The sequence below is a fragment of the Phoenix dactylifera genome, chromosome 6 (assembly GCF_009389715.1).
Source record: "Phoenix dactylifera cultivar Barhee BC4 chromosome 6, palm_55x_up_171113_PBpolish2nd_filt_p, whole genome shotgun sequence".
NCBI classification, from domain to species: Eukaryota; Viridiplantae; Streptophyta; class Magnoliopsida; order Arecales; family Arecaceae; genus Phoenix; species Phoenix dactylifera.
In genome coordinates this window covers 14,212,434-14,229,320 of record NC_052397.1, presented here as the reverse complement: position 1 = coordinate 14,229,320, position 16,887 = coordinate 14,212,434, and the positions used below count along the sequence as shown (strand labels likewise).

The 16,887-nt window shown below is 41.1% G+C and overlaps 2 protein-coding genes across 3 annotated transcripts; both read right to left on the bottom strand.

The window, feature by feature from the left end:
• Window positions 1-3,349: 3,349 nt before the first annotated feature.
• LOC103705238 lies at window positions 3,350-5,954 on the bottom strand. Its single transcript, XM_008788879.4, has one exon. The coding sequence runs from the start codon at window positions 4,888-4,890 to the stop codon at window positions 3,850-3,852; it is 1,041 nt and encodes a 346-aa protein (XP_008787101.2). The 5' UTR covers window positions 4,891-5,954; the 3' UTR covers window positions 3,350-3,849.
• A 261-nt stretch (window positions 5,955-6,215) lies between these two features.
• On the bottom strand, window positions 6,216-16,697 carry LOC103705239 (transmembrane protein 230-like). Of its 2 annotated transcripts, none has more exons than XM_008788881.4 (3): window positions 16,502-16,697; window positions 9,450-9,800; window positions 6,216-6,508 (listed from the first exon to the last, which is right to left on the bottom strand). In XM_008788881.4, the coding sequence occupies exons 2-3, from the start codon at window positions 9,733-9,735 to the stop codon at window positions 6,429-6,431; spliced, it is 366 nt and encodes a 121-aa protein (XP_008787103.1). In that variant the 5' UTR covers window positions 9,736-9,800; window positions 16,502-16,697; the 3' UTR covers window positions 6,216-6,428. The 2 variants fall into 2 exon arrangements, with proteins under 2 accessions (XP_008787103.1, XP_008787102.1); XM_008788880.4 differs by having other exon boundaries at window positions 9,450-9,786; window positions 16,502-16,695.
• Window positions 16,698-16,887: the final 190 nt, after the last annotated feature.

The following is a 16,887-nucleotide window of genomic DNA, read 5'->3' as shown; positions in this document are numbered from 1 at the left end:
TTATATTTTGTTTTAACCATATTTTTTAGTTAAGACCAAGACTTGAATTCAAGCTCAAATTCTAGCTCAAACTCAAGCTCGAGTATAGCTCAGTTGATATTCGAGTCAAGTTGAGTCAATCTCGAGTATTGCTTTTTTTTTTATCAAATTGAGTTCAAGCTTGGATGTTAAGGCTAGATCAATCTCGAGTCAAGTTTCGAGCCCAAATATTTTAAATCAAGTCGAGCTCGAGCCTCTAGCTACTTGACTCGGCTCAATTGCACCCCTAGTACCGACCCATATCATCCATACTGATTGTACCTACCATACTGATAAGATACTAATAGGTACCGAGGTTCAATTCAATATACAGCCGAACCAATCGATGCCAATTGAACTTAGTGAAAGTGCCCCCTACCACTTGGTTTCAGATGGTATCACAGCTAGGAGTGGAAAAAAAGTATTAGAAGCCCATCTTAGTACGAGGTGCGTACCATACCATATCCGATCGTACTGTACCACCGGTAACGTACCGATACGATTTTCGATACCAGTTTTACGAACCTTGACAATAATAAAATAAAAAAATAAAAAAAATAAATTTAAAGGCCAAAATAGACCATACCAAGGCACAATGGTTATCTCAAAGCATATCACTTAATACCCTTTGTCAGCATGGTGCACTGTACCAAAACGTACCATACCCACCCTTAGTTGATACAATGTCAATATAAAGTATTTTGAACCTTGGTTCAAGGATTATGATGGCACACAATCTTGCTGCAAATGTTTTCATTATTGATATTTAGTAATATTCAGAATAATGTTAAAACCTAAATGCATACTAAAAGAAAACACAGCTATACATGTTGTAAACTTCTCATATTGTATAACTTTGAAATTACTCAACAAAGACTTACTATTTGCTAATATGCAAGGGTGCAGAACTATTAAGAAAGGCAAAACCCATATCAATCAACTTGGATTTGATACTAACTCTCATTTTTTTTTAAAAAAAACTTAACACTAAATAGAAAGTCAACGAACTTTTTTACTTAAAAAACTGAACAGTTAACACCTTTATCACATCACTCATGCTGCTGCTATCTGCACTATCCCATGTATCTAGAACCTTGTTGTTAATTAAGCATGATGAATGTTGACGTAATAGATTCCAAATTTTGTTTACTTCATACAAGTTTTCGATTGCACTTCTAGTAAGAGTTAATTTGGAGAAACACCAACAAAAATAGTGGATTCATATAACATGCAATTTTATCATCAAAAAAGGGTCTTATTATTGGTTAAAACTAATTAAGCTATTCCGGTTTTGTTTGGCTCAGACATGGTTCATAGCTAGAATTTTAGAGCTAGCTTCATAGGTCAATTCCTTACAATCTCTCAATTAGATGCATATTCATTTTACGCAACACAGAGAAAGACCACAAAGTTTGGCCAGTTGCAAAGTATCAGTGTGTTATATGTCCTACAAAAAGCACCATTGAGTTACACAAAGTAATGAATGAAAAGTCTAAACAAAGAATTTTCAAGGTCTTATCATATTCTAATGGACTTTGATCCTTAAGCATAAAGATTAAAGACAGGCCCCTCTTGGTAGATGTTTCTTCTAGTTTTCTTTTCTTTTCTCTTTCCTTTTATTTCCCTTCTTTTTGGGGGAGACAATGATGATGATCATGAGAGGAGTCATCTATACATATACTTAAATATATAAGAAAATATGTAAGTTACAGTAATCGGTTCCCCTTGCCAAAATACAGAATGAAACTGTTGTTTCTAAAAACGAGTGTAAAATTATAAAAAAGAAGAAGAAAATATAAATTATACACATAGCCATGAAGCCTCATCAGCATTATTGATTCTAGTTCTTTTGAAGAAAATTATTGATTCTAATTCAACACTCATTGACTTCAACCTTTGCCACAAAAATATTCCAAACTCTTCTGCAGAATTCCTAGCGGCAATATCTTCGCTCCTCCAGACGTTTCAACATAAATCTAATATGAACTCTCAAGCAAGGCCCACTTAGGTCTTTATTGAGTATCACCAAGCGTCCTAGTTACTTCTCCATCACTTAATTCTCAATTAATGGTGATTTTGCCCATCAACCACTAACCTAGACTTTCTTTCTTTTACTAAATGTCCATCATTTGCAATCTCATTTTGTGACAACAGTTTTTAAAAAGTCATTCAAAAAATTGATCTCCTACACAAATAAACTGATCAAATAACTTCTCCTAGTTTTCCAATCATTAGTTTCTAGCACATTGTGAAGGGCAAGAGTTGGCTATCTTTATAGATCACTGGTTAATTTAGCAATCTTCAGAGACTTCATCACTTCTATAAGTAGAATGGAAAAAATCTTCTAATGGTTGCTATAGTATAAAGTATCAAACCATTAGCATGTTAAAAAAAAAAAAACACGATCATCACCAATATTTTGGTTCAAATTTTAAACCAGACTTTTGTTACTTTAATCTGATCAAATTATCTTGCTATCATCAAAGGAAATACTAAAGATTCGCATGGCACCTTAAAAAGATAAAATTTCTATATAAAAAGAGGTGAAGCAAGTTTTTGAATTTTTTTTTTAAAATTTTGGCATCCAGCATGACTTGCATGCTGACTATGGTTGGTAGATCCACCAGAACTAGCGCTTAAATCCCTGTTAGTAACATTTACCATAATTTCCATAGTGTATGTTAGGGAAGATAAATCTTTGAGCTTATGCACATCTGAGGTGAAAAAATAAATAAATAATATCTTCAAGATATTTAGAGGTAGCAAGGCATCAAGGCAAGGATGATCAAGGAAACATGCAGGACGGCATACTTATCATCAATGAGAATAGCCATTTGTAGTTAAGATTCTTTTCATAATGCAATCATAAGGAATAAAAGAAAAAATGAATGACTTTATCAGAAGCTTATCATCAAGAAAAAATAACTGCACGCTTTGGTTCATGGTGAAAAGAATTAGAAAATTGATGCTTTCAAGAAAATGTAAACTTAAAATTGGCAAGATTTCCTAATTAGTAAAATGTGGGATCCTTTATTGATAGCACGCCATGCATATTAGTTGATGTAGCAAAATAAATTTGTAAAATAGCATTGAACTGTATCGTATAAGAGATGGTGCATACCAGTTGTTCTTGACGCTCAAACTTTTGGCTTCCAAAAAACTCTGGGCAGGGATGCATGTACCTCAATACAAGCATGACATCAAAATGTCCTGGTTGGCTGCTGATAGCTGCACTACTTTTGGCATGTGCAAGACAATCATTTGAGAGTAATTTTATATCACAAATGCCATTCCTAGACCTTCAAAAATTTCCCTATTGGAAATGTGCATATCAAAAGGTGAAATTTGACATGAACTCAAGGAATCAGTTTTCAACAGGATGTCTCAATTAATAATCATTCTGGTGGTTTAACAATAAAAAAAAACTCAAATTATTATCTGACTCCGACCTTGCAAGAAGTGTGGAATACAAAAGATCAAAGACCTTCTTAAAAATGCAAGGCATGTTTATATCAGTAATGAAAAAAAGAAGTCCGAGGATAACAAAAAATGTCAAATTAGACTCTATACTGAAACTTTCATTTATATGATACCCCGTACACAAAGGGTTGCATTCTTCAGGTTGTATCGAGCTTCTTAATTCTCCCACTTCCACCAAAAAGTTCGCATCAAAGCTGTCCATCCACCATGAATTAAGGGTGAAATGCTTCCTCTTTGAAATTTTGCGAGACCAACCGCTGCAGTTATACCCTCTGCAGTCCTGGCTTTTCTTGCTGTTTATTACCCCAGCGAAAATGATGCTGAAAAGGATCATTTTCCCCAAATATAGCATTATTTAACATCCACTAGCTCAATAGAAATCTTTTCTAGTTGTTCCAGGGAATGGTCATCACCATCCAACACTTCCATGGTAGAAGATCTACAAGTGAAGTAGAAGACTGCACTCATCATAGAATCGACAAGCACCACAAAGGAATACATGAGGACCAGCAGAGGCCCCTCCCACAGCCGCGACGACCCATCTCCATAGCTCAATGTCTTCACTCTGTGCTCAAATAGCCCTTCCACAAAAGCCATCCCAATTGTCGACCCAAGAAATATCAGCAGCCCTGCCTGCGTCTGACCCTTGATCAAGTGCACCGACCGAACCAGAGCCTGCGGCCCCCAGACATCCTCCAGGATGGAGATCACGGTGGCGAGATTGCAGACAATGATCGTGTGGGCATACACCATCGAGAAGACCAACACTGTGAACAAAGCCGGGTAGACGACGATCTCCGGAGGGTAACCAAGAGCAGCAAATGCATTGCAGACCATGACTAGGAGGGCGAGAAACAGAGCCAAGCAGCCAGAAATTGAGACACAGATCCAGATATAGGTCGATACAAGGCGCCTCCAAATCCGGTGCACGGTCCCGAAGAACTCCAAAGCCACGACCTTCTTGCTGGCATACGAGCAGGCGACAGAGTAGACAATGGAAGCGCGGGCAAGGAGAAGGAACGTGAGTAAGAGAGGGAAACAGAAGGCAGAGGAAACAACCGTACCAGCCAAATGGTGGCACATCTGTTTGAGGAAATGGGTGAGAGGGAGGCCGCTGGTGACAGCTAATAGGATGAGGCGGTGCGAGACGGCGCCGACGACGGCGGCATCAACGAGGTTGTTGGAGAGCAAAGCGGCGGAAACAGGGCAGATGAGGAGGCCAAGAATTGTCATGAAAGTGGAAGGATCGGTGCGGAGGATCCTCGCCGTCTCCCTCAGGATCTCCAGAGCGTTCATCTGCGGGACGACGCCGACCTCCAGGAACTCGGGCCATGGCCGGGCAATCTGCGGCGGCGACCGGGGGGAGTCCTGCTTGCCGATCAAACGACCCATGATAACCAAATCCGATCTTCTTGCCAGTGACTGGTTATACGGATGTTTTCAAAGATCTAACCGCGATGTCAACGTCCAGATTTGCGAATTTTTTCGCATTTATATGAATTAGACAGCGAATTAGCTACGTGAGAATACTAATCCGGCAATAGAATGCAGCTCGTAAAGTGTCTGTGTGTGTGTGAGAGAGAGAGAGGGGTGGATCTAGAGAGAGATTGGGCTGAGGTACGATGAAGAGAAGGGGATCCCGGGGAGAGGCTCGGGCGGTGAGGAATTCGGAGAGGGAGCTCGTTTGGAGGCGAAATCCTGGGAGGAGTTCACTAGGATTGGTGGACGGGAAGAGGGAGGGAAAAGAGGAGGAAATTGCGGAGGATAGCGTGAGACGGACATAAAGTAGGGATAAAGGGGAAATAGAGAGTGGGGAGTGGCGCAGACGATGGGGCTTGGAATTCTCTAGTCGCCGAGAGAGAGAGAGAGAGGGGAAAGATGCATTGGTTCGGTCGGCCAAGAGCGTTGGAAAAGTTGGCAAGCCCATGGAATGGGAATGGAATTTTTTTTTTGATGACAAGTTTTTTTTTTCATAAATAATGATTTTTTTGAAGTCAAATCATGCATCGACAGAGAGAAAGAAGATATTTTGGCTCTAATAATAATAGTTTTCAAACCCATGCATATTTTTAGAGAGACAAATAAAGTCGCAAATTAAATGGCTTTATATATGGCTAGTGACTGTGAAGGCACCATATAGGTCGGAAAATGAGAGTTATCTCGAACGCTCCAAAATTTATTATTTTTTAATTTTATTGGATGTATTTATATAAAAACTGTATGAATCATCTGTTTCAGCAAAAAATAAATAAATAAAAAGCTTGTACAGAAACATTAATGTACAAAAGATAGCATTACACCATGCTCGAGTCGATCCTATTTATTAAACGAGCATATCTTCCAAGCTCGGCCCAGCCCACCAGTCCTAAAACCTTGGCCCAGCCCATCAAAAGCCTAGGGTTCAAGTGACGCCCGAGCGTTCGCATTAATGTAGATATGAAGAACAACTCCCATCGGGTATAATCATCATTTACGTACCTGCAACAATCATTGCCTTCTTTGCATTCATGAGTTTATACTACATACAAAACAAAATCCTCATACAACCAAGTTCAGCAGTGTGAATCCAAATACAACACAAGCAGAATCTTAGGATCCATAGGTTCCCTTCTGTTGGTGGTGGATAAAGGAAAATATGGTCATAGATATGAAAGAAGCCAGTGTTCTGCTGCTGTATCAGAGCTTTCACCTATTTTGTGTTTAGAATGATTGTTCAATATCCAAACATAGGTCATCATTATCACCATAGCTTATCCAAGAAGAATATTTCAAGAAGAGATTGACAGCTGAAAACAAAATTATTCATTTGGATCCAAAGATTACAAGCATGTGGTAAGAAGGAAAACAGGAGAGGTTGTTGCCAGACAATTCAGTCCCAACTCACTTCAACAACAGTTAATACATAAGTCCATCCCCTTTGCTTCTGAAAACTAATAGTCAGGAATAGAAGCAAATGTATACCCCTGGGCACCCCTCCATGAATAATATGCAACCCGTGTCTCATAAAATCCTGCAATCAAATAAGCAATGTCGCAAAACATAAAGACTTGACTCGGTGTGAAAAGATAATACTCAACATTTATAAACAATCGAATAACTAAAAGAATTCAAACAAATAAGATGTAATATGTGCAAACCAAGAAACTGGGTATTTAAATGGAAATTATATATCCAAAGGGAAAAGGGAAAAACCTACCCAGAAATTTCCGTCAAGAGAACATTTAAGAATCTTAAAGCAGTATCACCTTAATATAGTCATAGGAGATCTGCTAGTTGACTGGATAACAATTGGACTAAGTTCTTGCTCATGTCACTTGCTGAAGCTAAGACATTAGCTAATGGTCACAAATATTCATCATGAACTTTTTTATGCTATTAACTACATATTGTGAGATATTTCAGGCAATGCTTTGCCAACTACAGCCATAGTGACAAGGAAGGCCTTTTCCACATTAAGCCCCTTGAGAGTTCAGTTACCACAGTTCATGTAAGTTGTGAGTGCGAAAGATTTAAGTAGTCATCAAATCTTGGAAAGAGAACTGAAACATATCAAAATTGTTTTATACGTGTATGCTTGTTGAACAACTTTGCTGGTCTCTATGTAAAGCTACCACAGGTATCATGGTTTGCTGTATCGGATTGTACCACCCGATACAAGGCATACCATACCATAATACAGAGACTTGGTACTTCCCCACTACCAGTGTCGGTACTAAGATATGTGCCATATTGACACTCATTACAGGGTCTGATACTGAATTTGCAAACCTTGCTTTTTATTTCCTTAAATCTTCATTCGAATAGGTGGTTCACATCAAGCCAATATAGGATGTGCATAATTTATAGGGAAAGAATTCAGTTCAAACATGCACGCATAATCAATCATGCATTACACACCCACTTCACAGTAAGGTGCAGATGTTTAGCAAAATTTCTGAGTGCAGATACATGCAACCACCTACTCCTTTTTCTGTATTATCTAACTCTTATTGTGATTCAAGAACAATTCTTAAAAAAAAAAACAAAAAGAACAAAACTCATCTGATATATGCATTTCTCCACACTGTTTATTTGTATCAGAGATTTTTCTTCTCTCGAGGAAAGAATCACATTACATGAAAAATGGGAACCAGTTTCTTGTTCGGTGGTCCAGATTCTATTCATTACTTTTATCTTGGATGTAAAAGCCTCATAGTCATTGACCTTTCTAATCTTCACATAAATGTGATAAAGGTGAAGAAAAGTGGATAATGGGCAAGACTCTAAAAAACTGCACTCTCAGCTAACATTTTGAGAATAGCGAACTTAAACTTCAATTTTATTCTCCTTCAGGAGAGAGAATATGCATCGGAGCAAAACAGAGTAATTTAGAATAGGGATAAAGATCAATGCGTTTAAACATTTGGAACACAATTTTCGACAGGCATATGTAAGAATGAGACATAGGTATTCATTGTCTTCCTATTCCCTTTTTTAGATAAATATCATCTCTTCTAATCAAAGCCAAAAGAAAACAGCAGAGATTTCTCAAATGGCAGTATAAGACGGTTGGCTCAACACAACTTGCCTTGAACTTCTTTGACCTAGCTATCCCCCAACAGACATGACTTATTATGTAGGAAGAAAGCTTAAAATTATTAGCAAGTGTAGATTCTTGAGACTAGTTTCAGCTTGCAGAATGACAAGCACCTCCCTTGACAACAACAACAAAGTGGTATGCAGAACATCAAGAAAACAATACATAGCATTTAAAAATCAGCACGGATGGCCACCTATTTAAGAAAGCACATGGCGCCCCATCCCCGATCAACATCAACATCGGAGACAACCATAGGACTACATGGCCCATACACCTCTCATATAACCTGAACTTAAATTCTTTTTCGCTCAAATTATCACTTGTTTGATCACCAAGGAGATGGAAGAAACAATGCCATTTTATCATTCTATTGGCTCCAGCTCTGATATTTTCTTCAGAGCAATTGCAAGCTCATCGTATCATGAACCTCCTAGGAACGAGAAAACTATCCCGTCTCTTTCACATATAAATCTCAACACCCAGCTACCATATACCGCCCAGTCCTGCGGCTGTCAGAGGTAAAGAAATCTCCTAAAGTTCCTGATGAGGCAAGATATGAAATTTCCAAGGTAACTTCATGCTCCATATCAACTTCTCCACCTACAGTAGAGATCACTGGAAGAAATACACGTAACAGAGAAGCCCCTATCAGCCCTCTATCTCATAATGACTCTTGTCTTGGTAGGAGGGAGAAATTCCACTATTATCATAGAGATCAAATAAAGGTCCAAGAACAAAGCAAACAAAATCACATCCTCTCCCCTCACTCTACAACTCTGAATATATACACAAGGAATAGAAAATATTAGGAATAACAAACTTCTCTTTTAATATGATGTGTTAGTTGTATTCCACAAAGGGACTTTTGCATTTAAGTATGCCAAAGGCTCAGAGGCATGCTTTCAAAGTTGCAGCAACAAAAGAAAAAGTGACGTTATGAGCCTAGGAGACAGAAGCAACATGCGTGAAAGTTTTTGGAAGCAAAAAAAAGGCCTGATTATGAAACATCTGGACTTTGCTAATATTGGAGGATTCTCTCATTCACCATGAAGTGCTGGAATTTGGCGATTCACTAAACTAGTAGAAATGGAAAAAGTATCTATTCATACTCAAGGTAATTTTTTTCATACAGTTACTTTGCATCAAGATTCTGTTAGGAGCACCAATTTGGTTCATAAGACTACCGACATTGGGACATTCATAACACAAGTTCTAGATTTTAAATTGGAGCACAAAAGCAACACTAGTTGTTTTAGAGATATGTGGGATAAAATATCTGCATTCTCTAAAGTTACTTTGTGTTTTTTTAATAATTGTAGAGCATAACGGATTCAAGTACAATAAAGTGTGATAGAAAGCTCTGCTTGCGTACCAGGAAGGAAGGAAAGAATGCCTAGGAATAAAAATCCATATGCCTGGGACTGATCACCTGCCATGTGTCCTGTGAATACAAAGAAGGAGAGAAAAAGAAGCACTAATCCCAAGGCAAGGAGAAAGAGTGCAAGGGCAATTGACTTCCATGGAATCTTCTTGTAGGACGTCGGAGCGTAAACAAATCGAAGATCTACATCATTTTCTTCACTACTACCATCACCGTCTCTCTCATCTGCAGCAAGAGGTTGGTAATGAACATGGCGTCGGGTTGCCATATTGGCCATCCAACAAACACTTCAGCCCAAAGATCCAGCCACCGTTCTATCAAAATCAAACTGTCCAGTGAAATCTATGAGAAAATTCAGAGGAGAAAAACAAAATGCTGGTGAATATTAAGGAAGACAATAATTATCAAAAAAACATATAGGAAGATAATGGAAGAGTCACCCATCAGGCATGCCCAAAATTCATCTAGAACTGCTTCTCTCACTAAATATCACAGTTAAAAAGCCACTTACAGTATTAGAAAGTGAAAATGTATCTTGACCTAAAAACTTTTGGCAATAAATAATTTAAAAAAACAGCATTGTCAGCCGTTTTAAATGAATTCAAGAGTTTATCTTCACCTAATGATTTGCATTTTAGAACTTAAAAATCCATAAGAAGATATAAATCGTGGAATCGTTGATTCTTTTTTTTCAAACTAAAGACGAATCCCATGGAAGAAACTCATAAGAATAATCATGAATAGAAAATACAATAAATATTATTCCACTTTCTTCTCGTAATATTGACTCCAAATAGAGACATTATTTTCCTTAAGGACAGCTAGTAAAATTACATATCACTATCCTGTTATCTTACTTGAGGTTTTATTTATACATTTATTGATGAGAAAGTTGACTTAGTTGCTGATGCAACTTTTGCCCGCTGGTTGGCAGCTCTCTCCTCTGCAGACTATAGCTAGGGAGATTTTCCAAGGTTGACCCAAGATGTTGGTGCTCACACAGTTGTAAGTTGTAACCATTACCATAACCATCCAACATTCTCTCAACTATTTGAAACCACTTATAGATCCTCATCATTAAGATTCCTATCTAAGACAGCATATGAAGTTATTTCTAGCTTATCTATATCTTTTCTCACAAGCTCTCATGCTACCTTAGATCTTGCCTTCCTTTTTCTACACCTTGAACATAAATTAAAATACCTCTCCTTACTAGGGCCCCTTCAAATCGGCATTCTACAAGCATATATCATTTCAATCAATTATCCATCACCTTGCCTTTAATTTTTGCAACACCTCAGCTCCTCCAGTATACTAATTTCTCAATTGAGCCTTCATAGTTTGATCACAAATCTAACCTCGTATTTCCACTCAGTTGCCTAGCCTTTTTGAACCCTTTCTTGGTGCGGACACCAGTGCCAGGTCAGCCGGTCGCCACAGGATCCAGCCAGCTCAGCGGGTCCCAGCCGATTCAGCCAGCCTGATTTTATTTTAGATTGATTTATTTTATGTTGATTGGGTTTATTTGCATATTGTCATTTGGGTTTATTTGCATATTGTCATTTTAGGAGCTTTTTGGAATTATTTTATTTGTAGGGGTTATTTGTTATTTTGTGACCCTATATATATGGGTCCATCCTCATGTTTAGGGTTTAATGAATGATGAATGAAAATTAGCCTCCTTGTCTTCTTCTTCCCCTTCTCTTTTTCCCCTCTTCTTCTTCCCCTCCTCTTCTTCCCCCTTCCCTCTCCTTCCTGCAGTTGTCCTGCATCAGCTTTGGTATCAGAGCTTTGGCAGGCTTTGCCTCTGTTGCCAAAGCCTCGATCCGGTTTATGCTGGGTTTGTCTCCTGTTCTTCCACGCCGGAGCCTCCAAACAGAGCCCCTTCCGAGTGATCCGTTTCCTCTTCCTCCCCAAACAAAAAAAAAAAACGGAAGCTGAACGTGGAGGCCTGAGACGGCCGGCGAAGAACCGCGCCCGCATGCTCCACCACTGCTGCCGTGCGCCGCTCCCGAGCACTCCGACGCCGATCTGCCGTCCTGTGTTGCCGCTGACCGTGGCCGGATCCGGACGAAGAACGCCACCGCCCTTATCTACCGCCGCGGCCCCTTCCTTGCAGCCGTCGCCGCGAAGTCCGGTCGCCACCACAGGCGGAAGAAGCTGCAGAGCCCCCGCGTGCGGCCCATCCAGCACGACGCCGGCCGCCGTGTCCCCTACTTCGAGACCATCCTCCACGACGAAGCCCACCTCCGCTCCACGGAGAAGAGCGCCGCCCCTCCTTCCCGAGCCCCCACCGTCTTCAACCGCTGTCGTACCCCACGCGCCGATCGCCACGGACACTGGCGTAACCACCTGCAACAACCCACGAAGAAGGAACACGCTAATGGGTATGTAACAGGTTATCGGGTCGGATCCTGCCCGTTAACCCGAATCCTTTTGGGTTTCATAAAAAAAAATGGTATCGGGCGTGAAACGGGTTAGCGGAGCGAGTTGTGCCCGTTAACCCGAACACTACCGGATCTCTGTTATAAAAAAAAAAAAAAAAAAGAGAGAGAGAGAAAGAGAAAAAAAAAAGAAAAGAGAGAACAAAAAAAAAAAAACTATTCACCTTTCTTCCCCGAGAACTCCACCGCAGCGCCGCCTCCCCGCCGACGCACACCGTCGCCGAGCATCCCACCCGAGCTCCTCCGCCCGTGCCGCCTCCGCTCGTGCCGCGCCGCCTCCGCCCGTGCCGCTCCGCCTTCACCGCCTCCGCCCGTGCCGCCTCCTGCCGCCGCCAAGATCCGCCATCGCCTGAGCCCCATCTTCTCCCTCGCCACCGAGCCGCGCCGCCTTGCCGTCGCCGTCCCCGCCGCTCCCGCAACCGCTCGATTGCCACCACCGCTGCCTCCTTCCCCTCCTTGCTTCACCGCTGCCCCCCTCTGATCGCACACCGCAAAACCACCGCCTCCACCACCACTTCACCGCCTTCCCCCCCCCACTCACCCCACTCCCTCCCTCTTTTATTTCATCATGGGATGTTGAAACCCTCTTCACACCACCTCAGGCTCATTTCGCCCCCCCTCCTCTTCCTTCACGGGCCGACTCCACGCACCCTACCACCCTCCTTCCTCATCGGGCCCAAACCACCCGCACACCCCTCTCAAAGCCCACCCTGCTTTCTCTGCTGCGGGCCCCTAACCCGCAGGCCTTTTGGGCCCAATTTCAACAGGCCCTTTCTTGCGCAAGCCCACCAACCAGAATTGATCGTCGCCCCAACCCAGGTCAGGTTTCTTCTTTACTGCAAATTTTATTTGTTTATCTAAATTTAGAATTAATTAACTCTTAAGTGCTCTATTGATATTGCTTCCTGAAAATTCAACACATCCACTCCAAACAACACCAAAATCCTAGTAGTAGCCTATCTTTGTTATTAATTGTAGAGCTATCTAAGCTTTGGGAGTTCTTTGAGGCTCTGTGCAGCCCTGCAACGCACTGAAAACTAGTACTATTTGACTGCAACTACTTATCTGAATTTATTACGTAATTCAAAGCCAATTTCAATTGCTTGAGTTAGCTTCCGATTATATTGAGCATATACCTTGCTATATTAAATTACTTTCATGCATTAGGTCTACTTAGGAACCTCTATAGTTGGTAGGATCATACATTTTGTTATTCATTTTATGCATCTACGTAGTGGTTGTGTCGCATCTCATCCTGAGTCCCAATTAGGCATGGATTCCAAAATCGAAGCTTTATTAAAAGCTATTCAAGACACTAATGCTCAAGTCCAAAACAACAATGCCCAAATTCATGACCTAACCACAATGTCCACCCAAGTTAATGCCCGATTTGATTCAATTGAGGCTTCACTTCAGAGGGTTATTGAACCCAAGAAAGCTGGTACCTTTCATTTACCGGGTCTTAAAGGAGACGAAACCCTAGAACATGTCCTAGAACAACAAGGCTCTGTTCGGCAGGGCAATTTTAGTAATAGGTCTGTTCCAGGTCATCATCATGCCTACCCTCGCCCTAGAGGACCTGGTCCCTTCCCTAATATTGATAGAGGTTGCCGATATAACGTAGAGCCCAGTGAACCTCGTGACCATGTTGAAGATGTGATGAAAGGCATCCGGGTTCAAGCCCCTACCTTTGATGGTCGCAATGACCCAAAGATCTTTTCAGACTGGTTGCATGAAATGGACCACTTCTTTGAGTGGTATAATTTGTCTGAAAAGAAGAAGGCTCGGTTCGCCAGAATGAAGCTCATTGGTCGAGCTAAACTTTTCTGGCAAAGTACCGAACATCTGTTAGCTAGGAAACATCAACATGAAGTAACTGATTGGGTAAAGATGAAAGAGAGACTTAAAGAAAAATACCTGCCCCTTAACTACCAAGACGATCTCCTAAACCGATGGAACACTAAGTCCACATTTGTAAGGCGCCCTGACACACGGAGCACTCCCACCGGCCTTAATTCCTTAGGGTCCAAACCTTCTGTAGGGTCCACTACTCATAGGCCCCCTCCTATTGCCCATGTCACAGGCCGAGACACTAATGGCAAGGGAATGCTTGGTGAGCCTCCCAAACCACATCCAAAATTCGGTGTTACAAATGCCAAGGTTTTGGTCATGTTACCTCCCAATGTGCGAACAAATTTTTCGTTATTGCTCAGCAAGAGCAGGGAGGTGATATAGATGACTTAAAGGAGCAAATCTATGAACCAAACCTCGATGACATTCAGGACATTGAGGAAGAGTGTGATGACAAACCTGAAACCCTAGGATGCACCCACACTCCACCTAGCTCGCTTGCACAGTCAGATAACGAGTCTGACCAGTCTACCATTAGTGTAGTTGGATATGCCCTCGCACAATCCATCGAAATTGATGTTAGGATTTCTGAGCCTGCATATGCATTTACACAACACATTCATAAGTTGTATCAGGAAATTCATAAGGGCATTCATGCATGTACTGCTCAGTATAAGATGCAAGCTGATTTCCATGCTAAAGAATTTCAAATTTGGGGTTACGTAATGATCCATCTTAAGGAATTGCAGTCTCTTAGTATTGAACCATTTAGGGTGTTGCGCAAGGATGGCACTGAAGCCTATGCCATTGACTTTCCATTTGATTTTGGTCATAGCCTTACTATTACTATTACAGATTTGGTTGCAATCCCTGATGACTCTTTTGCTGCACACTTTCCTGCGCCCGTTGTTTATCCCATTATTGATTTCATGCCATCTTCGTTTCCTTTTACCCTCCATCGAGCACAAAAAGAGTATATTGATTCTATTTTAGCCGAGCAAATAGTTTTTACCAGTGATGGAGGCATCCAGCATTTCCTGGTTCGTTGGCGAGGACGACCAAGGTCCGGCTACACTTGGATCCAGCGCGAGGAGATACCGCCGATTGATCCGAACTTGTTGGAGTACTACCGGGGCTTTACCGAACCGCTTTCGTCGAGGTCGACTTCTTCCCACCCGAGGAGAGTTGGTGCGGACACCAGTGCCAGGTCAGCCGGTCGCCACAGGATCCAGCCAGCTCAGCGGGTCCCAGCCGATTCAGCCAGCCTGATTTTATTTTAGATTGATTTATTTTATGTTGATTGGGTTTATTTGCATATTGTCATTTGGGTTTATTTGCATATTGTCATTTTAGGAGCTTTTTGGAATTATTTTATTTGTAGGGGTTATTTGTTATTTTGTGACCCTATATATATGGGTCCATCCTCATGTTTAGGGTTTAATGAATGATGAATGAAAATTAGCCTCCTTGTCTTCTTCTTCCCCTTCTCTTTTTCCCCTCTTCTTCTTCCCCTCCTCTTCTTCCCCCTTCCCTCTCCTTCCTGCAGTTGTCCTGCATCATTTCTATTGCCCAACATTTTAAGCCATACAGCATAGCAAGAATTATTGCCATTCTATAAGATTTCCTTGTATGTTACCTAGGCATGCATTTGATCACATAATACCCCGGAAGCATCTCTGTACTTAATCTAACAGGGTTCAATTTACTCTATTCACTCTGAGATATCTCTTATCCTTCAATCTTATTTGGAATCCTATCTTTGTCTTTATTCCCAACATTATTTTATACATCCAAAAGAATTTGGAAAAAAAGATTGACTTTCTTGAGCAGTGAGCTTATGTATGAAATAATACGATCATAGGTCATCTTCCTGTGCAAAGTTGTGGAGCACTCTTGGGAAGAGTCTATCCTATGGCACGGAAGTGCGCATGAGTGTTGCAGTAGACCCGAGAGGTCGGGTTGCTTGCAGGCACTCAAGGGTGTCGCATGTGTTCAGTTCGACAGAATTGCTGGCAAAAGGTGGCTTAATTTTTGAGACGAGCATATGACTACTGGCAGGATCAATGAGGTAGCACGTCCATCAGCAACTCTGGATCCCCGCCCCAACCATCCCCCAATCCAGCGGAGGGAGGACACAGGGGCAAGCCAGACATTGTCGCATCAAGGGCGGCAACTACGGCGAACTAGAAATCCATGATAAGAGAATCAAATAAAGCAACTGATCATGAAATCCCACCATATATACCGTCTACAAAGAACAGAATCAAATGAAATCCAGCTATATGCAGAACATTTAGGGCATCGAATCAATTGAAAATACATAACAAATTTCGTTCCACAAAAGAGCTGGACGTCATTAGCCAACGAAGGATTCAGAAGAACCGATATCCTACATAGCTGTGATGAAGGTAAAAAAAAATTACAAATTATATCCAAAAGGTGGTCTCTTTGCCCCCCCAAAAAAATGATGAATTTAGGAAGTTCATTCTAATCCTACCAAATTCCATTAAAGGACAGGGAATAACCAGAAGAGAATAAACAATCGAATGTTGAAATTTACGTTAGATATGCAGCCAACCAATATTTTCCTGCCCTCATATAAACAAAAAGACGTCTCTTTTTTTCTGAAAATTATGAACTTTGGGAGAAAGAATAGCACTCAAATATAAATTAACAAAACTCTAATCCAATTCGATAACAACAGGGCGGAGAACAAAAGGGAAACGGAGGGGACAAAGAGGTTGATACCCTTCAGTAACTGGAGCTCTGGATCCAAAGGAAGTCACTGCTAAGAAGAAGCGGGATTCAGAAACCGATCTTCGAACCGCGACGAAGCCTCGATCCCGGCTAATTGCCCGATTGCGGTCGATGGACAAGAAAGAGCAAGGCGAGCAGAAAGGTCGAAAGAAAGGGACGAAACGCAAACCGACACAACCATCAAAATATCGGCTGGGCCAGGGTTACTACAACTTTGACGCGTTTATTTAAGGTTTTTTTATTTATTTTCTTTGGAAAATATGGGTTTCTAAGATCTTAATTGTCTTTATCATTTAGTGTGTTTATTATAATACTAGTTACAATGCACGTTCGAATATACTTGGCTATGTATTACTAAAGATTTTAGATATACAATG

What these genes read in the sequence shown, in the direction of transcription:
- LOC103705238 (XM_008788879.4), bottom strand. Translation starts at nt 4,890, where the DNA reads ATGGGTCGTTTGATCGGCAAGCAGGACTCCCCCCGGTCGCCGCCGCAG.
- LOC103705239 (XM_008788881.4), bottom strand. Translation starts at nt 9,735, where the DNA reads ATGGCCAATATGGCAACCCGACGCCATGTTCATTACCAACCTCTTGCT. An exon ending in CATTCTTTCCTTCCTTCCTG is followed by an intron (nt 6,509 to 9,449) that starts GTACGCAAGCAG and finishes ATTTGATTGCAG; the next exon opens with GATTTTATGAGACACGGGTT.